The 24,405-nt window shown below is 43.2% G+C and overlaps 1 protein-coding gene across 4 annotated transcripts in view; it reads left to right on the forward strand.

Annotated features, from left to right (window-relative positions):
• Positions 1-795: 795 nt before the first annotated feature.
• Positions 796-24,405, forward strand: part of PIAS1 (protein inhibitor of activated STAT 1) — a 43,390-nt gene continuing 19,780 nt past the window's right edge. Inside the window, exons 1-2 of one of the 4 annotated variants that reach the window (XM_069986058.1) lie at positions 796-873; positions 16,544-16,988. In XM_069986058.1, coding sequence (XP_069842159.1) covers positions 850-873; positions 16,544-16,988 — 469 coding nt within the window. In that variant the 5' untranslated portion in view covers positions 796-849. Of the gene's footprint in view, positions 874-906; positions 965-985; positions 1,083-2,937; positions 3,055-16,543; positions 16,989-24,405 lie in introns of those variants that run through there. The other 3 variants (XM_069986075.1, XM_069986083.1, XM_069986067.1) reach the window with 3 other exon arrangements.

The following is a 24,405-nucleotide window of genomic DNA, read 5'->3' on the forward strand; positions in this document are numbered from 1 at the left end:
TGCCTTGTCCCTGCTCCACACACCGCCCGGCTTTTCTATAGACAGTCCAAAGCAGGAAAGGTTTTCGATGAGGATTTTCTACTGCTCTGGACAGTTCCTGTGGCAGCTGGTGTATTCTTCTTCAGACCAGTAGCAGCGAAAATGGTTCAGGCTGAAACAGAATCGGTTGCCATCTTGGGCCGGAGCTGACTGTAGACCACAAAAAAGATGTCAGTTTCCAGTTTAGACTGGAGCATGTTGGGGTTATTCTCATCTCTAAGGAACAGTACAATCACATTTTATTAGTAACTAGCAAAAAGATTCAGCTAATCCCAGGGGTTCCCTTACTTTTTCTATCTATAATGACTGGCGTGTGAATAGGATTTAATACAAAACATCACATGGATGAGGAATACTGATGAATACTGACTGGATACAACACACCACCCTTATGGTGTGTTTACACACACAGATCTGTATGACAGATAATTGAAGCCAAAGCCAAGAGTGGATTTGAAAAGAGAAGAAATCTCAGTCTTTCCTTTATGACCTGTTCTCTGTTTATAGTCTGTTCCTGGCTTTGGCTTCAATAATCTGTCAGCTGAATCTCTCTGTGTAGCCGCACCCTCACTCCTGGTGTATGTGCTACATAGCTGGTTAATGATAGACGTATAATAAGGTGCCCTGACCTACATGACAGCACCTAGCTGCCGCTATTATCACTAATAACAAACTCCGCTCCACCACGTGCTCGTCCTCGCATGCTCCCCGCTCACTTGGCGCCATTATTCAAATCCTACGCGATGACATCACGGGCGCGTCGGAGCCACGTCGCGGCGGGTTCATTACGCATGCGCGCAGAGCGGCAAGATGGCGGACAGTGCGGAACTGAAGGTAAAGCGCAGCTGGAATTGCGGGACCGGGATCCCGCCCTGTGTCCGATGAGGGGAGTCTTAGGTTCCGGTCGGGGTGGGCCGATGGATCGGTGAGCCAGGAAAGGCGGGGTCCTGAAGAAGAAAGAGCTGAGCGGGCTGTGTGGAGGGCTCCAGTCGCCGCTGTTATTGTTGCTGATCTCCGTGCTGGTGGACGGGAGGGGGTCTGGGGTGAGTGAGGGGACGGCAGGGTGGCTGACCCTTCTCCTCAGGCTCGGCTCCGGGCACGATGAATGGGGAGGTGTAGAGAGTGGTGCTGAGGAGAGGTGTGTGCCGGGAGATGGGCAGGATGCTGGCGCTTCTCTCCATCACTCTATGGTCCCCTCATCCTGTGGGGGTCCTGGCTGCATGTCCCCCCGGCCTCCCCTCCCCCACAGCTGTCTGACTGCCTCCCCCTCCTCCTGTCAGCCCTACCTGACATGTCTGCCCCCTCTGCTCTCCATTGTCTGGGCTGCTGCTATACCGCTAACTGCCTCAGGCTTTATTTACATGCAGCGTTATTTCTTGTGTATAGCTACATTATTTCTCCATCCCATCCTAACACTGGAGCACACATTGTGTATGGGCAGCAGTGTGTTATCATGCAGGGGGCTGGTCACTTATATGGCAGCAGGCAGCGTAGTGCTGTGTAACCTATGCAGCAGCAGGACTACAACTCCCAGCATTCCCTGACATTGTAGTGGTATGTAAAGCTGTTGTAGAACTACATCCCCCAGCATGCCCTGGCTAACATGACTTGTATAGGTCTGTCATTTCCAACCAGTTGTTTTCTATGTTTTGCCAAACTACAACTCCCAGCATGCCCTGGCTGCCTGGCTAACATGACCTGTTGTATACATATGTATAGACCTGTAATAACGCTACAATGCCCAGACTGACTGGCTAACATGACTTGTATGTATGTATGTATGTATGTATGTGTGTGTGTGTGTATATAGATGTAGATGTTATCTCCAGCCTTTGGATGTTGAGGCATGATGGGGGTTGTAGTTTACAACAGCTGAGGGATTGCAGACTTGTCTAGGCTTCCTATGGAGTTTTCCATCTGATTCTGAGTGTCTTGAGCTTTGCTCTGTTTTATGGGTGGGCGCTATGCTTCATTGGTGTTTCAGTATAGAAATAATCTGCTCTGTAGTATTTAATACTTCTACCTTCTTCTGCTGCTGTCCTGTGTCTTACGTGACTTGTATGTATATGAGTGTGTGTGTGTATATAGATGTATATGATGAGTGTTAGGGTACTATTACGCGGAACGATAATCGGCCGAATTGGCCCGTTTCGGCCGATTATCGCTCCGTGTAATAAATGCAACGATCATCGGCTGATTGTTAATATAGGTTAGACCCTATTTTTGTCGGGCGCCGACCGCGCACCGCTGCGTGTAATAGCGGTGCGTGGCCAGCGACTAACGATATACATTACCTATCCACGTTCCAGGGCTGCTCCTGCCGTCCGCTTCTCCCGGGGTCCCACGCGCGCTCTAGCTTCACAGCGGCCTGTCAGCTGGTAGGCCGCTCAGCCAATCACAGGCCGTGGCGGTTCCGGCCTCTGATTGGCTGAGCGGCCTACCAGCTGACAGGCCGCTGTGAAGCTAGAGAGCGCGCGGGACCCCGGGAGAAGCGGATAGCAGGAGCAGCCCTGGAACGTGGATGGGTAATGTATGCCAGTTTAGCAAGGGCTGCAAGGACATCGGTAACGATGTCCTTGCAGCTCTTGTCAAACGATTATCGGGCCGTGTAATAGGCCCTGTAAACCAGCAACGATCTAGCAGATCGCTGCTCGTTTACAGGTATTATCGGGTCGTGTAATACCACCCTTAATCTCCAGTATTTAATACTTACAATCTCCCTTCTTCTGCAACCCCCCCCCCCTGCTGTCCTCTGTCTGTGTCTTACATGACTTGTATGTATATGAGTGTGTATAGATCTATATGAAGAGTGGTTATTTCCAGTATTTAATGCTTACAATCTCCCTTCTTCTGCCCCCGCTGCTGCTGTTGTCCTCTGGGCCTGTGTGTTTACTAGGTGCTAGTGGCGTAATGTCATGTTACCACGCCGGCCCCAGGATGCATCACCATGGACGTAACCGCATCCTAGTCAGCACACAGGACCAGTGGGGTCTCTGATAGATGGAGGAAGTCAGTGTAAGTAGATCGCAGAATGTATCTTTTTTTTTTTTTTTTTTTTTTTTTTCCCCTCGCTTGAGTTTGAAAGTGCGACTTATGTGCCTGGCGTGTGAGAGCAGAATACGTAATGCAGGTCAGTTATTGTAAACGTTTAACGTGAAAGTGGCAATTTTCCCATAGAAACTTCATTGTCAGAACTAAACATGAATCTGGATGCTTAGGGCAGGTGTTATTTCTTTATTTTTTTGCTAATCGTTGTTGTCGTGTTAAGACTGGAACTTGTATGGAAAGAAGTTTTGCCCTTTGCTGTATGGAAGTCTCTTAGTGACTCTAAGCTATGGTGGAGTAAAGTCAGACGGACCCACCGGCCTTGGTCAGATCATCTGACTGCTATGTGTAGGGCCGGGCCAGGTCTCCTCTGACAGAGAAGGCTTGAACATATTGTAATTCAGCACCTGATCCTTTTGTACTAACAGGGGATAAGATGCTGCCAGAAACTTCTTACCCCTATCTCCCCATTCAGCATGTGTATAAGTAGCTGTTGGCCAAACCAAGCATGTATGTGTATGAACAGCTGCTGACACAGCTATTGAAAGCTTATGGCTGTGTTCACACATCTGCATTGTGCAGGTCGCAGTCTGGCTGTGAATCTGACATTGTAGATCCCAGCCTAACCACATGTCTGATCTGATGTTAGAGTTGTCAGTTTGAGTCTTGTGGCCATAATATGCATCCACATTATGCTAGTATGAAAGCCGCCTAAGGCTGCTGGCTGGGAATTGAATGTACAAATCCAAGAAAATGTATTGTAAGTGACAGGATTCCCTGTGTTGGCATATTCCAGTATTATAGTTCCTGATACTGAGGTTTGATCGCCTGTGTTTTCATAGGCAGAATGATCTAAGGCTTTAGTGGTTGCCCTATTTGTCTTGGGCTGCTTCTTCACCCGCCCGCTTTGACCCCTCCTGGCCTCTTGATGTGCCCTTCTGTTTAACAGCTAATTATTTTTATAAATAGTTCTGTCACTTTAATTGCTGTATCACTTGCTATTGTGCATCCTGCAAACCTTGGCAATGTGCCTGATGCTGTAGTGTGCGGAGCTGCTTTACTACGGTGGTTGGTGAACATCACTATTATGTGGGTAAATATACCGTAGTTGGCGGCAGGTGTTCAGCTCCAGTAGGCATGTATTTTTGGAAAGAGGTACCAAATGTTTGCATTCTCCAGGGCTGATGAGGTTGACAGCTGTATGGTATAACAGGCAGTGCACAGAGCTGCCACCACAATACAAAAACAAGATACTTTTTAACTTTGATTCTTTCATTTGATCAACAGTTTTGTTCTGGTTAAAATTTGTAGCAAAGCAGAGTGCAGATCCTGGTGTCCAAGGTCTTCTAGCACATTCATACTGTATCACTAGTGTTTTCTGGCAGATAGTCCCCATTCATTTAAATATGTGGGGGGGAAAACGCAGCAAGAGTAACCACTGTCTTTCTTGTAGTTAGATTATTAGCAACAATTGCAAGGTCTTTCCCACAGGAGGACAATGGTGCAGTCATAAATTATTATTGTACTGAAAATAATGTGTAGTCGCCAAAAGTTTTTATGCAGTTCAGGCCTTAATAATATAGGAGTAGTGTTAATATTAGTCACGTTAAAAATTGCTACACGGTATGAGTGTATGTTGTCTGAGGTTCACTTTGTTCCCCCTCTTCACGCTGTGTTCCATACATCAGTCACATGACCCTGTTTTATATAAATTTGTGTTTTTTGCATAATTCTAGTTACTGTGTAGTCAGCCTTTTTAAAGGGGTCACCTCAAAAGACACCTTTGGTTGCAGGATAAGTGTCTAATGGCGTCTACCTACACTGATAACAGGGGTTACATTATCACATCTTTCAATATAGGGCAATGGTTGCGCTTACCATCTGTCAGTCCCGTAGAGATGGATTGGAGCAGCAGTGTGCATGCTTGATGGCTGTTCCATTCACAGTAGTCTCCTACCCTTTTATTACGGAGATTCCTACAATTGACGTTTCTAACTTCTCTTTTCCAGATAAAACCACTTTCAGGTGATTAAGTGCTAGCTATTCTGAGGGAAACTGCAGAGCCCTATACCCAGGTCGGATGACCAATTTACAAATCAGTCATCCGACCAGGGTATAGGGGCGAAAGACTAATCAAACCGTCTAGTAGCTGTCTCTAACTTTAGAAAGTGCTGTTTCTGGAAAATAAAAACTCTTTAAGGGTCCATTCACATGTACAGGATGTGCTGCAGCTTTTATGCCTCAGATATCAATGATTTCTCACCGCATATCACTTGCAGATTGTGTATGTGTATATGTGCCCTTAAGGATGTAGTATGCAGTTTTTCTCTGTAGATGTAACCTTAACTGCTCTCGGCTTCCTGTAATAACCCGGACTTTAGTAGAACAGTAATGTGCTGAGTGGCACAGCCCGGTTCTGAAGATTGTGCTGGGATTTGTAGTTGCATAATTGACGAGTCTTGTATTCCGTTTCAGGTGTGTATGTGTTCCATAATGGTAGCAAAATGTAATCCCTTTACAAGTTATAAGATCAATCTTTAACATTTTTCTTTTAAAAATTTGTTTCCATGTTTAGTCTCACCCCCACCCCCCCCAGTTAGTGTCCCTGAGCCATTACATAGAGATCTGGTCCCTCTTTTCTGCCTTACATCCTGTTTATTGTGGACAGTATAACAGAGGCTGCTGCTCCTTCCCTTCTTATCCCTCTCACACTGGTAGATCAGACCACCCCATTGTCGCTGTATATGATGTGGTCTGTGAGGATTTCCCGCCTGGTGTTGCCCTATAAATACTTATTACAGGTGTTGCAGTCTGACAAGTTCTAGTCTTATGTGGGAGTCCTGATGCTTGCTGTGGTCTATGTGATGCAGCTATTGCAGATCATGTCATTTGTAAGAATGTTAAAGTATTCCTTTGCTGTACCTGCACTTGTGTGGCAGCCATTGTGCTACATCTGTTTTGTAAAATGTTTAGACTGAGCTGACGGGTCATGAATGATTTTATCTGCCATATTGTGAGTCCTTTGTATTCTTGCTTTAACTATCCACATACATTTTAATTTGTCAGTTTGGTTTGTTTTTAGTGGGTGTTATGGGAGTAGTGTCTTAGGGTCCTATGATTTTTAACGGTTAATGATAAACTATCGAAAACGAGATTGTTTATCGTTAACCTGAAATCGTTCACCATATTACACAGAACAATAATCGTTAGTTACGCTCGTTACTATGATCGTTTATTCCTTCTGATGGCAGAAAAACAATGAACAATGTGCTATTACACTGAACGATCGGTGAAGAAATACTGGTGGTCTAATGACTCAAATTGACATGTCTGTTCAGATCTTTAGACCTGTGATAAGACGGAAAATACCAATAGAAAAACAAATGAACCTCTGACATATTATAACATATAAATTTTATTGTTAAAATTGCAAAAGAATAACAAAATAATGAATAAATACACAATGAACCATGGCTGACAAGAAATATTAAAAACGACAAACATACAATGAGGGGGCTGCTGCAGATGGACACAAGTAGATAAATTAATAAATAAATAAGTAAATGGTAGACTAAAGTGCTAAATACAGTACCAAGAAAGCTATAGGTAAATAGTATATACTAAGCAAGCCAAAGGAGTGCAATAAACAATTCATAAATTACAGCTGATAAAAGAAATTACTAAAGTGTCCTACCATAAATAATAAGGGTCAAGGTGTCCACCGGCGGCCCCCACCCCAACGCACGTTTCGGCGTAGCCTTTTTCAAGGGGTACCCCTTGAAAAAGGCTACGCCGAAACGTGCGTTGGGGTGGGGGCCGCCGGTGGACACCTTGACCCTTATTATTTATGGTAGGACACTTTAGTAATTTTATCAGCTGTAATTTATGAATTGTTTATTGCACTCCTCTTGCTTGCTTAGTATATACTATTTACCTATAGCTTTCTTGGTACTGTATTTAGCACTTTAGTCTACCATTTACTTATTTATTTATCAATTTATCTACTTGTGTCCATCTGCAGCAGCCCCCTCGTTGTATGTTTGTCGTTTTTAATATTTCTTGTCAGCCATGGTTCATTGCAAAAGAATAACAAAATAATGAATAAATACACAATTTTAACAATAAAATTTATATGTTATAATATGTCAGAGGTTCATTTGTTTTTCTATTGGTATTTAGCTTGCTACTAGAACCCGAAGTTCTTAAACCTTACATTTATCCCCCCATACATTAGAGTAGTACAGGTAGTGTCTTGTATGGTGGAGCTCTACAGACTTTATATATGTGTCTGTGATAAGACGGGCTTACAGCCGTAAGGGCCCTATTACACCAACAGATTTCTGATGGATTTTTACAACCAAAGCCAGGAACAGACTATAAACAGAGATCAGGTCATAAAGAAAAGACTAAAATTTCTCCTCTTTTCAAATCCATTCCTGGCTTTGGGCCCTTGCACACTACGGAAATCATGCAGATAACTTACCGCAGATCCCATCGCTCGACCCCAAACCAATCCCCCCAGCTTCCAGTTACAGTACATTAAAGCTGAGCCATGATTGGTGGTTGTTGTAGATGAGCGCAACTCAAGCATGCTTGAGTCCGATTGTTTGGCATTTGAATACCGATGGCTGAAGAAGTTGAATGCAGCCCTAGGGTGTCTGGGAAAACATGGATACAGTCGTAGGCCGGGTCATTGTGTATGAAATGGCATGCAGGTAAATCTGCAGATTATTTTTCTACTGTGTGAGTTGGTAGTTTGTCAAACACCACTTTACTTACACTAAACACTGAAACTGTACAAAGTATGTGATATAGCATTGTTTTCCTCAGCATGCATGTGTGGGATTATAGCATGCATGTTACAGTGGAACCCTAGCATAACTTCCATACCTGACTAAGGGTCCTATTAAACAAAGCGATTTTTCTTTTTGAGCGATTTAATGATAAATGACTGCAAAATGATCCCTTTTGGGAACAAGCTGAAATCATTCACTATAATACACGGAACAATAGTGTTCAGTTATGATCACAAATATGATAGTTCGTATACTCTAGTCTATAAAGGAATGATGTGTACATACACCGAAAGATTTGGCAATGAGTAACAATGCTTAAAAGATGCGATTGGCGACATAAAAATTAATTTTCGTTAGTCGTTTGTTTGTTGCCTGCATACACATGGAAAGATTATAGTTTAAATTCAAATTTAATGTTTTTTCACACGATAATCTTCCCGTGTAATAGGGCCCTAATTTTTCCTTTATAGTTGTTATGTTATATACTTTAGAGCTCTGTGTATATCTAGCAAAATCTCTCCCAGCTATATACCATAATGTCACCATTGATTCTTGGTTACGAGCATGGGTATAAAGCAGGTATGGGGAACCTTCGGCCCTCCAGCTGTTGCAAAACTACAATTCCCATCATGCCTAGACAGCCGAAGCGAAAGCTTTGGCTGTCCAGGCATGATGGGAATTTTAGTTTTGCAACAGCTGGAGGGCCGAAGGTTCCCCATCCCTGGTATAAAGTATGGGCCCACAATATTTTGAGATTTATTATGAACCTCAAAAAAGGTAGTTTTCACAGGTATGAGTCTCAAATATCTTAAATCCCCCCCCCCCACCAATTTGGAACGCTTTTCAATTTTTAATTTTATTTATTCTTTCCTGGCATTTAATTTGACATTTGTAGTAATTATGGACATAAAATGTAATTGCATGTGGTTTAATGACAGATGGTTTACCATTTGAGTCAATGCAATTTAATGTGTAAAAAATTTTTTTTTAATCAATGTCCCAAAATACAGTGTACATATCCTAGAGACTAGGATTGGTCTTGTTTTACTAAAATCAGTTTGATTGGTGAGACATATAAAGAACCCTGCATCAATGGACTGTATAGGGGGTTCCCAGTTTTATGTAAGTAATGCTTAGTCATTTTATTAGGGAAAGTTCTACAGCTTTCTAACTTTCTGTTTCCATTCTTCATTATCAACGTTGACAGACGTGTTTTTTTTTTTTCCTTCCCCCTCCCCCAAGCGTACTATGTAACGGTATGTTTGCTGTCAGATCTGTCGACTTTTCACCCCTCATAGGTAAGCAGGGATGTTTCCATTCATGCTGTACATCTCACAGCTGCAGTTTACTACCATTGTGGTCATTCTAGGCAATCCTCTGTGAGCTAAACACAACCAGGCACAAGTTGCTTTCCTACCAATGGCTTTATACATTAGTTTTAGGGAACCTGTACCATTGGAAATGTCTGCCAATCTGCAGGCATCATGTTATAGAGCAGGGGGAGTTGAGCAGATTGAGATATAGCTTTGTGAGCTCCAGGATAACTTATTTCCTCATGGAAATATCTGCTCATTCTCGGCTAATTAATCACGGGGGTGGTCCTACTCATTGATTGACAGCTATCTGTGTATACATGTGCGTTTAGATGGAGCTGTCAGTCGCTCAGCAGGCCCCGCCTCTTTGATTAATTAGCTCCGAATGAGCAGAATGTTGCATGAGTAAATGGAACTCTTCCCACAAATTATATATCCATCTGCTCAGCCGCTTTATAACATGTCTAAATTTGGACTACAGGTTAAGGCTAAATTCTCATGTTCTGTGTACAGTCTGTATATGCGGACTATGTGCTAAGGAATGGGCCTCAGAGCTCCCGCCATCATTCTTCATTATGATTCCGGGAGCTCCAAAACTGTTCAAATTTTCATCCATCCAGGGATGGATCAGAATGAAGGAGTGTTCTGTGGATGGTGGAAAGTGACTGAGTAAGCACTAGTGTCGCACAGCCAGTCAAAGTAACTCATCCAGGTCATCAGTGTTAGCTCACATCTGTGTCTGAGGCTGTTTGCTCTTACATTCATCTGCTCTGCCTCGTAGCAGAAGAACGGTGTGTGGAAAAAAGCGGATATGGCGCGTGACTTTCCCAAACAGACCCTATTAACTTTAATGGGGTTCGTTGGGTTTCTGGCTGGTGTCTATAATTTTTCTGGATTTAAACCGGAGAAAAATACTTTTTTTTATTTTTTTTGTGTGTGCAAGTGTTTGTCAGTGATTGAGGCCCTAAAGCAAATGGGAACTTAAGGCCGTATTACGTGGCACAATGTTTTGGGGAAGAGAGCGTTCCCCACTCACTGCCTGTGCTATTACATGCACAGACAGCAAGTGGAAAGGAGCGGGAGGGGCAGCTTGAACGATCCTTAGGGTACTATTACACAGGCTGACTACGGCCCTATCATTTTAGTAAACATGTTTACTGGACCTATCAGACGATAATAGCCATAGGGACATCCATGCAGCCCTTGCCCAAACACCTGATACATTACCTCTCCTCCGGTCTTCTCTCCTGGCCTGTGATTGGCTGAGCGGCCTGTCAGCTGACAGGAACCAGAAAGCTGCGGAGCACAGGAGAGAAGACTGGGAGAGGTAAGGTGTCAGGTGTTTGGGGAATAGTCAGCCGTCGGCCATGCATCACTATTACCCATAGCCATACGTGACCGGCGCCTGACAATTTTAGGTCTAAGCTTAAATCAACAATCAGCTGATAGTTGCCATTGGCTGGTTATTGTCTCTATTACACGGAGCGATAATCAGTCGAATTATCGCCCTGTGTAATAGGGCCCTTTAGATTGTGCAGGCGGCCCATTGAAGTCAGCCGCTGACTTAAAGGGAACCATTTACCCCGTGGCCCCGGCAGAAACTGACATACAGTGACATAAAGGTCAATATACTAACCACATCGCTCCCGGTCCCCTTCCGGATCCCGTTGTTGACACGGAGAAATCGCCGATTCTTTTTCTCGCACCCATTATGGTAATGAGTGCCGCCGGGCCCGAGTCCAGCCTTCTCCCCGCCTCCGACACTTGATAGAAGACGAGGAGGAAGAAGACCCGGCATCATTCTTCTCGCCGGATCCCGCGCAGGCACCGTGACAGTCGTTTTTGGCGCATGCGCAGTTCACAATTGAAGCCGCTCCGCCGCTTCACTGTTTACTGCGCGTGCGCCGATTGTCTCGAGCACGTATCCTGTTTACCACGCAGGCGCAGAAGAGGTGACTAGACCATCGCAACAGCGCCTGCGCGGGAATTCGTCAGAAGACTGAAGACGTCAATCAAGTTCCAGGAGGCGTGGATGGGCGGCGACGAGAAGAGGACCTCATGAATAAGTTGGACTCGTCCGTGGTTTCCTATGGACGTTGGACTCATCTCAGCTCATTACCATAATGGGCGCAAGAAGAAGAATCGGCGATTTCTCCGTGTCAACAACGGGATCGGGAGCGATGTGGTAAGTATATTGACCTTTATGTCACTGTGTGTCAGTTTCTGCCGGGGGCCATGGGGTGAATGGTTCCCTTTAATCGGGCTCTTTTGACATGTGGAAAGGCCACGATCAGCTGACATTGTGCGCAATTATTGTTGCCTTTCAACATGCGCTGTTAGGGTACAAACCCACACACCGTACACGCAGCTTATTTACTGCTGCGATACGCAGCAAATACGCAACAAATACGCAGAAGATTAGATCTAAATAACTGGACGCAGCATCAAATCTGTTCCACCAAATCTGCTGCGTATCTGCTGTGTATACGGTGTGTGGGTTTGTACCCTTACACTAAACTGTTATCGGCCTGAATGGTTGTTAAGTAAGGCCGATAGTTTGGTCTAATTGGGCCTTTAGCATTTCCTCAAGGGAATCTGTCATCTCTATCACGCCAGCTGTGCAGACCTGGACAGTTAGGGGTCAATTTTTGGCTAAGTAAAAAAAAAGCCACTGGGAAAGGGTTTTACAATCCCAAAACCAATAACCTTAGGTTAGTTTCAGAAGAGTGTAACGCACTTGTATATCTGTTTCTGTATTACTGACCAAAGTTTTAGTCTGACCACAGGTCTGATCACCCGAAGCAGAAATACGCTTGTCTCAATGTCTCACCTGCAGTTGCTGAGCTGCCAGAAACCACAGTAATTTGCCGTAAAAATTCTTGTGGTTTTGCAGTGTGATTTTTGACCACCTGTTACATGGTTGTTTCGGCACATGTGATTACATACTCTGGTCCTAGATACCAGTCATAGCACTTGTCTTGGCTATTTGCAAGTTGCCTCTAGAGTTAAAGTGTAAAAGAAACCTTTTTTTTTTTTTTTTTTTTTTTTTTTACACCATGTCTTTAGAAGGAAAACCTAAACCTAAAGGTCTGCGCTCTCAGTAGTTGATGCCTTTGAATGTCTCCCTGTAAGGATGACAGATATCAAGCCTCCCAGCCTGCAGAGATCTCTACATCAGATGTTGGAGCCGCTATCTAATACTGAGGCCTTTCTGTCGTCTCTGTATACATTGGGGCACTTTGATATTTTGTAGTTTACCTTTATGCTTTGTAGCTGTGTTCCCCATTTGTTGCAAAACTACAAGTCCAATTATCACCAGGGCATGGTGGGAAATGTAGTTTTGTAAGAGGTTGGCTAGCACTGCTCTACATGGTTTTCGTTTTTTCACAATGTAGGTTTATTCCTATTAATATAAGTGCATTTTGCATTCATGGAAATGGCAGATACTTTTCTGTCCTGCTTCCCTGCGGGATCCCTTGCCTGCGTTTCCTGTTTAGTCTGGAGCCCACTTTAACATGTAATGGTTAATGCTAGCTGTGCTCCTGAGTGGGCGTCAGTCCTGTGAGACCTGTGTAGTTGTCAGGATTCCAGCTCCGGAGGAGATGTCATCTAATGCAGTTCAGCTCTCCATGGAGCTGGGGAGCAGACAGTGTGGCATCTGATAGCCATCATAGCCTGCGGCTAGTTCTGAGGCGTCCCCCACTATGTGTGATTCTAGCAGTACACACTGTGCATTTCTCCTGGACAATCTTGAGTGTTTCTGCCTGCTTGTCTCTGGATAGGCTGCACCGCCCTTCTTGGAGGGTGATCTCAAGTATCCTCTACATATTTATTGCAGATATATAGTTTCCCTTTCTCCCTGTATTCCCCCTCCTTTCCCTTCCTCTCCTTCCCCTCCCCCTCCCCCCTCTTTCTCCTTCCCCTCCCCCCCCCCCCTTATCATTCTCTCCCTTCCCCCTCTCCCTCTGTTTTCCTCCCCCTCTCTCTCCATCCTTCTCGCTCTCCTATACTTATGTTGGAAGTAATTACTTGGGAAAGCCTGGCTTTTGTATAGGACGGAGCTATAAGATGTTACTGTAATTGTTGCCACAGCTCTAGGACTCGCAGACAGCAGCCGTGTCACCCATAGGAAACAGTGAGGTTGGAGCAATCATTTTTCCTATGCAATTTAAAGATGTTTCTATAGGTTGCTGTGGGTGATTCTTTACACCATACCTGTCTTATGCATGATGTCTACCGTCTCTTGTCATACATGGACATTCCTAGTAAGGAGAAATTCTTTTGTTTATCTTGGAAACCTGTAAAAATAAAAAAATACCTTTTTAAGGTTGAATTCACACATACAGGATCCGCACAAGATTTGATGCTGTGTTCAGTTATTTAGATCAAATCCGCTGCGATACTGTGTGTGTGTACAATTTGAGCTGATATTACAGATGACTGTGGGGTGATTCCAAGATTGTTAATCACTATCAGCTTAGGTGATAAGTAGCAGATGTTTTATAAAATAAATAATAGGGATGTCTGACTGCTGGGACCTTCATCAATGGTGAGAAAGAAGCTCTGTTGTCACACACTTGCTTGTTCTCTGCCCCGTTAACTCTTTATGTGATTTGACTATATTCAGAAGCACAGTTAATGAAGTGATGGCCAAGTATGAGCACCGCCACTCCATTCACTTTGGGGGCAGTTGACTTTTATTTCTTGTAATGGATTAGGGTCCTGGCAGTTAGACTCCCACTTTTCAATTACTCACCCTTTAAAAGTTTTGCTAAACTTTTTCGCAGTGGGCCTGTGTGAATAAAGGCTGACCCTTTTGAACTGTTGTGGGGGCTGCGGAACTTTGTGATGTAAAATGTATCTGGATCCTACAATCTGCAAAGTGTCCTCCATTGTGCACATCTATTAAATCTATTTCTTCTCCATTTGGAAGGATTGGCCCAGAGCTGGGTGGTTTGCCAGTAGTACAAACTTAGGTTTTTCTTTCCCTCTTTTGTCTGGCCAGTTACAGCATGGCTTACTCCTCTTTGCTATGCCATGACAGTGCTGGACTGACTGGCACTGTGCTAGGCTAATGACTTAGGCCTAATTCACACATCCGTTCTGTCCGTGGGCACGCAATTGCGGACAGAACGTAAAACCAATGTTTTTCAATGGCCCAGTTCACACGTCTGTATGTTTATACGGGGCCGCGATCTGTGCTGCAAATAAATTGACATTTTGTAATGCGTACCGTTTTCTTGTGGCACGGATTGCTAGGGTAATGGAGGGTGAACGTAGTGCTCCGTGAAGCACGGAGCACTTCAAATGCACATTCATAGTGCAGGTCCACGGTCGCGGTCTGCACTAGGGGTGTGTGAATACAGCCTTACTCTCTCCTGCACATAATCCTCACCCCACTTCTTGCAATTTGTCCTGCTTTGTCTTACTAGAGACAAATTTTCTGTGACGACAGAGAGAGAACAACAGAACACAGAGAATTAAGACACCTAGGGGGAGATTTATCAAAGGTTGTAAAATTTAGATTGGTGCAAACTGCTCACTGCAACCAATCACAGCTCAGCTTCCAGCTCTGGTAAACGAAAATGGGAGCTGTAATTGGTTGCTGTGGCAAGTTTGCACCAGTCTAAATTTTACACCCTTTGATAAATCTCCCCCTAGTGGCCAAAACTTTAGAGCTGTTTTTCTAGGGTAAGGAGTGGTCTTTGGTTAATAGAGTGATTTTGTTAGGAAACACATTAGCAAGTGGAGAGAAGTTATTTAAGAGTGAAGTTTCTCATAGACCTCAATAGACTACATGATAACCATGTGGGTGTCTGTAGCAAATTCCTAGCCTTTTTGGCTTCTGGTGTTTTTCAGTGCTGGTCTAAATGTGACAAGTGATCAAACATGTTGAGAGTTTTGCATCTTTTCATTTCCCATATGTGTAGATTTCCCTGGGGTAGGAGCTAGATGATAAAGGAAGAATGGGGACCCTCTGTCCCTCAAGCTGTTGCAAAACTACAATTTTCATCATGCATGAGCTTTGGCTGTCTAGGCATGATGGGAAGTGTAGTGGTTTCCCAGCCATATAATAAAGCAATCCTCCTTCTGCATTATGCCTATGGTAACTACTTGTCAGTCATGTGTGGCTTGCATAGAAACTGGTTGTGTTAAAGGGGTTGTCCAGCGAAAATATTTTTCTTTCAAATCAACTGGTGTCAAAGTTATATAGATTTGTAATTTACTTCTATTAAAAAATCTCAAGTCTTCCCATACTTATCGGCTACTATATGTCCTGCAGGAAATGTTGTCTTATCTTCAGTCTGACACTGCGCTCTCTGCTGACATCTCTGGCTGAGACAGGAACTGTCCAGAGTAGGAGAGACTTTCTATGGGGATTCATATAAAACCGAGACAGAGTTCCTGTCTCGGCCAGAGATGGCAGCAGAGAGCACTGTCAGACTGAAAACAAAACACCATTTCCTGCAGTAGCTAATAAGTATTGGAAGACTGGAGACTTTTTTTTTTTTTTTTTTTAGTAGAAGTTCATTACAAATCTATAGAACTTTCTGATATCCCTTTATTTGAAAGAGATTTTTGCTGGGCAATCCCTTTAAGGGTGCCTTCACACATACCGTATCGCTGCGTGTTTATTGCTGCGTGTTTGGTGCGATTTTTACATGCGAGTTTTGATTTTCACATGAAAATCAAAACTCGCATGTAAAAATCGCGATAAACGCGCAGGGTACGGTACGTGTGAAGGCACCCTAAAAGTCTGTTCTTGCCTTTGTGTTCAGAATTACAGAAGTGGACATATTATGTGAGCTTCTGCACATTGTGAGCTGTGATCTATAAGGGGATATTCACACACAGCAGAAATTCTGTATGTGTCGCCTTTTTATATTAATGGACCTGCAGGAATCTATTCTGTAGATGACACAGATGAACAGATTTTCAGTTATAGAAATTTCCACAACAAATATGCCATGTGTGAATTAACGCTAATAATCCTATTAGAAAGATAACAGCACAGGGCAGCAGTGGGGAAACCATATGCTTCCATCATGCCCTGTAGAATAGAGGTGCTGTTTATGTTTATGTTCTGCTTGTATGCTGTTTACGGAGCCCACAGGGAAGTGCCCTGATCTTACAAGAATCACTCCCACTCGTGATTCCTTCAGTAATCTATTAAGGCGTTGCTTGTAATGAATTTCACAACAGCATCTCTTTTGACCACAAAAGAAAACATTTTTTTTTTTTTTTTTGGTTTGATTACAAATGTTTTCAGGGCTGTATTTTAATAATTTGGCCTGTGTGTGGTTGTCTTTTCCATGACCATAACTAATTTCTTCTGTCTCCTTGTTCCAGCAAATGGTTATGAGCCTTCGTGTTTCTGAGCTTCAAGTACTTCTAGGATACGCAGGACGCAACAAGCACGGTCGCAAACACGAACTCTTGACCAAAGCTCTGCACTTGTTAAAGGCCGGCTGCAGTCCAGCTGTACAAATGAAAATCAAGGAGCTGTACCGACGGAGATTTCCACTAAAAATTCTCACACCTGCAGACTTTTCTTTACCCAGTGTGCACTCCAGCACCATGCCAGCCAACTTGTCTCCATCCTCCATTCCTCAGCTTTCATATGACAGTCACCCTGCTTCTTCCCCGTTACTTCCAGTCTCCCTTCTTGGGCCCAAACATGAACTGGATCTCCCACACCTCACATCCAACCTCCACCCTGTCCATCCAGACATCAAACTGCAGAAGCTGCCCTTTTACGACCTGCTGGATGAACTCATAAAACCCACAAGTTTAGGTGAGTGAATGTTCTGATGACTCTTGTTACTTGTTTTTGGTTATACTGTTATTACTGTAATTTTAGGTGACGCACAATAATGAAGAGTGTATCTTATACAAGAACCTCTTTTAGATTTTCATAACTGGTTAACCCAAGGGGTACTACGTCTATGTACCAGACAAAATGGGTATTTGGCTAGTGGTGGCTAAGAGGGAAGTCCGTCCATGGCTCATAGCCAATTTACATTGCTGATCTTGCTTGCCAACCTATTATGTTCACACTTTTCATTGCACTTTACTTTTTGTCTTGCTATGTAGCATTTTTGTTTTTCTAAATATATTTATTCCTCCATGCATATGTTCACACGTGGCAGACTTGTTTCAGAAATGTGTCTATTTGTGGAGTCTTCTTGTAAAAAGGCTCAAACGTAGGTGTAGGATCCTGTGGTGATCTGAAATCTGGCTCACTAAAACTGAAAGGTCCGAGCTGATAAAGAGCACTTTCATAAGAGTGTAATATGGATGCTAGCATTACAGATTAGTCTGTCATTAGTCCCGCAGTTGGGCCTGAACCTGCATCTACACTTAAGTGAAAGTGTCCTTTTTATAGAGTTTTTTTTTTTTTTTTTTTTTAAATCATAAAGATTGTGTACAAATCTGTTAATTTCAGTAAGATTAGCAACTAACGTACTTCATTTGAGACTGGACTACAGATCCATCTCAGCTACAAGAAGTCACATAGCCGTGCTGCTATTTATTTCTTGCTTGTGTGGTGTCTCTGAACACGTGACTATTACCCCTGTCGCATCACATGTCGCTCATCTCTACCGCTTTCTGACTCCTCTGGTTTTGTTTCTGGAGAGACTGGGAGAGATTTATGAAGATTTATGCAGTGCATTGTCTAGTTTGGGGAATAGCGGTGAGTAGTGAGTAGGTACAGACAGCTGAGGGGAAAGACTCAGCCACAGCAAGCTCCGGCAGCATCAAAACAAAGGTGCAGCATAGAACTGGTTATAATAAAAAAAAAAAACAAACTACTTCAGACCACTTCACTCATGATATTCTATAGTGTGATTAAAAGGAAAGACTATAAGATGGATTTGAAAAGAGAAATCTCAGTCTTTCCTTTATGACCTGTTCTGTTTGTCTGTTTCTGGCTTTGGCTTCACAAATCTGTCAGATAAATCTGTCTAAATGCACCATTAAGTTACTTATCTCAAGTGCAGTTATGATTCTCTACCCCCTCAATTGCTGCCAAGCCAGAAGCATTGGGGAAAATGTAGAATCAAGGAAGAAAAGGAATCAAGATGGCAGACACTATGCATGCCACCACAACAGCAACATACACAAGAGCCTGTGTACATTCATATACACACTGAGAAAAATAAGTGCTTCATTAAGGCAGGTTGCTTTCAGAGAGGGTTATATAAATGGCTTTGTCTGGAAGACAGAAATATGTAGCCCTTTTTATGTGGTCTGCACTGTTCCAAGAAGATGTAGACTTCTATTCCCCTGGAGTTGTCAGAATGTGTTTCTGCTTTGCCGTACCGAGCATAATAGATGCTGTTTCAACAAACTTTGAATCGTTGAAAGACTGTTTAGACGAAGCGATCTGCTAATTTTCAGTAAACGACCAATGACTATTTGAGTACCTGTTGAAAGATCACAATGAACGATTTATTGCTTGTCGTTTGATCGTACGCAGTGTTTACACGAGCAGATTATCGCTCAAATGCAAACGTTATCTTGAAAATTTGTGTAAACGCACCGTTGGTCACGAAGTGAATAGAGCACACACAACCTGACTACTGAGGGGGTGTGGTTTTTGGAAAAAACAAAACAGCAAGGTATTTCTAATCCTGCATAACCTATTAAAAAAAAAAAAAAACTCCCTGTAAAAATACCCGAGCACACTTTCTCTTGCTCTTCTATTATTCCTCTCGAAAATGTAGAAATACCTTACTAATAAGGTCAAATGCCTATTTAACTTTTTCCACGTGGCACAGCACAGTGCAAATGTCTTACAAATATATGCTTTGGAAATCTTATTAAAACAAGTTAAGGGCCATTAGATCTTTATTTTGCTTATTTTGACGCATTATGCCCACCAAATGGTTGAAGCTATGTTACAGTTCTCAAATACAAGTCACACGTTTTTATTTCTATTTTATAACATTCATTTAATCAGCCAAAAGATTACCTTTGTGGCCCTGAGGACCACTGTGCCCCTCTGCTCTAAAGCGCCCCCCCATTCCATTGGATAGATGGTGGGTCTGGCATCTGCCCCTCTTGCCCATCTGTTGTGTGGTGCAATCAACCAGGGCAGGGGGTACACAGTGGTCCCACCCTCCCCTACCAGGCATGTTTAAATCTTTAAAGGTATGACTTGTACCCCGTATGTGGCAACTGTAATACAGTGCTGGGTGTGGGGTCCTTGTTTACAAGGGGACAGATTTACTATGGGGCCATGCAGATTCATGATATGTTTTGGTAATTTTCCTGCCATGTTAAAGGGGTTGTTTTACTTTTTTTTTTCTTTCAGATCAACTGGTGCCAGAGATTTGTAATTTACTTCTATTAAAAAAGCTCAAGTCTTGCAGTACTTGCTGCTGTATGTCCTGCAGGAAGTGGTGTATTTGTTCCAGTCTGGCACAGTGCTCTCTGCTGCCACCTCTGTCCAGAGCAGCAGAGATTTTCTTTGTGGATTTGCTGCTGCTCTGGACAGTTCCTGACATGGCCAGAGGTGGCAGCAAAAAGCGCTGTCAGACTGGAGAGAATACACCACTTCCTGCAGGCATACAGCAGTTGATAAGTACTGGAAGACTGTAGATTTTTTTTTTATAGAAGTTAATTACAAATCTCTGGCACTTTCTGGCACCAGTTTTTTAAAAGAAATTTTTTTTGGCGTGAACTACCCCTTTAAAACTGTCATAAGATAATGGTGTTTTAGACAAGAGGGTGGAATTAGCAGATGTTCTATAGCTAGAACTATAGTTGGGGTGTTTTTGTTCCTCTCTGTTGGGGGGAAGAGGGATGTTCTCAGCCAAGAACAATGTACACCCCTACAATCTCTGGTTCTTGGAGCGGATTGGGACCCACAATGTTAACCCATGAGTGGCCAAACAAAACCGTTTTGTGCAAAAGTTTTTTACAGTCTTTAAACAGACACTTATATCAGCTTTTTTTCTAGTCTCCATAAACGCCAAATAATTGTATATATGTGTAATGGAGTCCAGTTACCTCCTTCTCTCGCCTGCTGTTCTGACATATATAAGACTGCATGCTGCTGCTGGCTGCCTTCTCTTCCCCTCCCTTCTCTGTGTTGGACCGGGTCCAGACATGATGGATTTGTGGTGTGGAAATTTTTTGCATCCATTCTTGATCATGCAAATGTCCCCTAACTAGGAGGGACATGGCACGTGAGAAAAGTCTGACTTGGGAGCAGGTTGCAAACGGGAAATTAGTTACTAGATATAAAACATAACAGCTACTTTCTTGCAAATCCAGCCCCACTCCTGTCCTCAGGCTATTTGTGGTATTACAGTTCAGCTTCAATGGAACTGAGCTGCAAAACTACAGGTAAAATGACTGCACGATGGGTTCAATTTCTGAAGGAAAGCAACCATTTATTTTTTATTTATTTTTTTTAAGGTGTCTGCTGCAGGTCAGGTGCGCTCTCTGCAAACACATGCAGCCAGTTGCTGCACCATACCTACAGTATATCTGTACATTGCGATTCAAACAATTGCATAAATGTCTGCAATCTGTTTAACTGTGGCTCTGCACACGTGCAATGACATAACACAGCTTTTGTTTTGTCTAAATGTAACCTTGTCATATACAATTTTTTACTTGTTAAAGGTATTTAAAGGGGTTGTCCCCAGATACTATCACCACCTATCTACAAGATGGGTGAGACATTTCTGATCACTGATCATAATACCAAGGTCCTATGTCCTACTGTCTAAATAGAACATTGATTATGCACGCTTGAAGGGACTGACAGATAGCGGAGCACGTATATAAATGTTACACCACAGTGTCATGGATCTGGCTACTTCTGCTTTGGGAATAGAAGATTAGAAAGCTGTGAATATGGTGAGGACAGAACATTCCAACACTGATGATAAGGTGACAGCTGAGGATATCCAGGGTACTGCTGCGTGTGGGGGAGGTGGACTGCACTGTATCCAAGACAACAGCTTACACCAATTGTATGCTCTGACCCTGCGAGATCCACACCAGGCTATTCTCCATAGTCTTGTGTGCAGGGCTGTGCTGATCCTTATTACTAGCCATTGTCTCTGCATCTGCTCTATAACAAGGATTGATCACTTCAAGTCTTTACGTAGTTTAGTTCTGTTTGCCTCCTGCAAGGATTTCTCCTTGGAAAAAATCCCTTTATGCTGTTAATGATATCTATTACCGGTTATTTATAGCAGAAATATATTACACAGTGTAATAAACAGAATGTATTCATCCTCATCTTGGACATTTTGTGAAGCTCACAGTGTGCCTATCATAATTGAGAACTTTGGCAGGAAGACATCAAGTCCCTGCTAGTCTTCTGTACCTCTAGAGGAAAAGCACATCCTTGCCAAGATAACCTCATTCCGGCACAGGGCACTGGTGGCCTCTTGGTAGCCCTGGTTCAGAGTACTGTCTGCATTTGCAGGACCATCACAGTCAGCACTTGAACCAGAAATGATTTTAATACATATAGATGACATAACTAAATTGCAGTACCTTTACTTCATAAAGTAGTCTGTTACTTATGCACATGATATAGATCTTCTAAAAGGGCCTGTCATATGGTTTCCTCATAGTAGTACCCTATAGTGATTTATCATGGAGCTACGATATTAAAGGGAACCAATCAGACCAATTGAGCTGAATTGGTTCCCTGGAGCACAGTATAAGGCTCGTGGCACATACCGGTCATGGCTTTAGCAGCTTTATACCCAAGAAGAAGGAAGTTTAACCACTCTGCGTGTGGCAAGCAGAGGTGGGGAGGTAGTCATCTGGGCAGGTCCCCGTCTGTTTAGTCACCGCTCTCTGTGTGTCAGTGCGCTGGGCGGGGATGATTGACAGGGAGAGGCGCCAGTGACTGGCGCCTCTGCCTGTCTCTCATCCCCGCCAAGTGCACTGACTGGGATAGACTGGGGAACTGCCCAGATGGCTCCCTGCCGTGCAATGTGGGATTAAACATCATTTTCTGGGGTATAAAGCTGCAGCCACGGCCGATACATGCCTCAAGCTGCGCAGAAGCTTTATACTGTGGGCTGATTGGTTCCCTTTAAAGCCTCTCACTAGGGGTTTCCATGTAGTGTTTAAAACAGAAAAGTATCAAATCTAAAATTTTCTAGATATTCTACTTTATTCATTTATTTTTTTACCCAGCCATCAGCCCCTCTGTGTACTGTAATGTGTTTCCTTCCCTTCTGTTCTGTAGCCTGATTGTTATTGGCAACACTGCTAATGTAAAAAAAAAAGTTATGCCCATCGATAAGCCATAACTTCTAATGGTGGAAGGCCCTCTTAAAGGAAACCTGTCCAGATTCATTTAGTTCCAACCACTGGCAGCATGAAATACCCACACGCTCATACAAAGAGTTTGAGAAGTTTTGGGGTGCTCTTACATGGTATGGATAAGCTTGTATTCTCCACAGTCATTTTGTGTGCAGAAAATCTGTAGCACCTCACAGTATTATGAATGTGATTCTGAAGAATCTCTCTGGAAATCTTTTTTTGCTTTATTAGTGCACCATAAGCTGTTAGAGAATATAAAGTGCCTTGTGCTTACCAGTTTTGTTTTTGTTTAAATTTTTTTTTTTCATTTTTAGGGTACAAACCCACACACCGTATACGCAGCTTATTTACTGCTGCGATACGCAGCAAATACGCAACAAACACGCAACAAATACGCAGCAGATTAGATCTAAATAATTGGACACAGCATCAAATCTGCACCACCAAATCTGCTTCAAATCTGCAGCGTTTTTGCTGCGTATCTGCTGTGTATACGGTGTGTGGGCTTGTACCCTTAACTAATATGGATTCCTAATGCTGCCCTTACTACTTATGGCTCTGGCTTTGCAGAGAGAGGGGTGGAATCTCCTCACCGCAGTTCATACTCGGGCAGCCAGCAAACCCATAAGTGGCTTGGTGTCAGTTCACCTCATGTGCAGTGTGTGTGTGTGGTTTTTTTTTTTGTTTTTTGTTTTTTATTCAGTGTTTAAGAGGAGAAAGTGATTTTACATATAATCAACTCCTCATAAAACACTGCAAATGTGAAGTTTTCAGACTGTGTTGGATACATATTTTCCAATATTGTGATTTGTGGGATTTTGAGAAATATTGGTAAAAAGTAGCAAAAACACAACTGCCCAGATTTATCCACGCTGATAAATGTGGCCCAATGTGTGAACCAACTTTAGGAGGTGGTTAGCTATTCTGATCTCGTAGAGAAGGCAGCAGCACACAAGTTGCGATGGGAGACATCTGGGAGTTGAGAGGTCAGCACGCAATGTGGGCATGATTGACAGGCAGTAGGCCACAAACTTTTCTCTCTGCCTTTCAATCATCCCCGCACTGCAGGCTGACAGGCCGTGACTAGTTGCCGCCCCTCTCCTGGCCTGCGTAGTAATGAAACTTTTTCACCTTTTATAAAGCTGCTGCTGCAACTGCGGCTATTAGGCTCAGTACAGTAGATCTGTACTGTGCTGCCGGTAACCATATCGGCACAATCGTGCTGAATGATTCCTTTTTAAAACAAACAACCCCCCCCCCCCCCCCACACACACACACACACACACACACACACACAAACCAGCTATAACTGTATGAATTGTAATTCCTATTCCTTACATGGCTCACTATTTTAGAGGTAAAACAACACATTAGACAACTAGTGTACTCTAGTGATTGGGGATGGGTTCTTGTTAAAACAAAGTGCACTCTCCTGTCTCTTAGATGGCACCGTTAATGAACATGAATATTTAACAAGCAGCACATCACATCCTTGTATCTCTTGTTTATGGCTGTGTATTCAGGGTCATCCTTGTATCTGCTCTGACTGATTTTCTTATGGATGTTCTGGATAGTAGAGGTAAAAGAAGGATATCTGGAGTGGAATTCCCCGCTGCCAGCTATGCTGTGGTTGAGTGACCTCAGAAGAGTCCTGGGAGGATGAAGTACACGCTTTATTGCCAGAACTATATATAGCTTTTTATAGCTGTGCTTGCCATTGATTGTTTTCTCATGGGAACAAGTATTGCTTTAAGTGGCCACCTATCTCTCACAGTTGGCTTTAAGCTAAGCTTTAAGGTAATGTGTCACCTAGGTATTTCTTGTTCTGATCAGAGCCAGATGCTGAAATGTTTTTTAATCTTTACTCCCCCCCCCCCCCCCCCACCTTAAATTTTGTTACTTTTCCT

Source organism: Dendropsophus ebraccatus, chromosome 1 (assembly GCF_027789765.1).
Source record: "Dendropsophus ebraccatus isolate aDenEbr1 chromosome 1, aDenEbr1.pat, whole genome shotgun sequence".
NCBI lineage: Eukaryota > Metazoa > Chordata > Amphibia > Anura > Hylidae > Dendropsophus > Dendropsophus ebraccatus.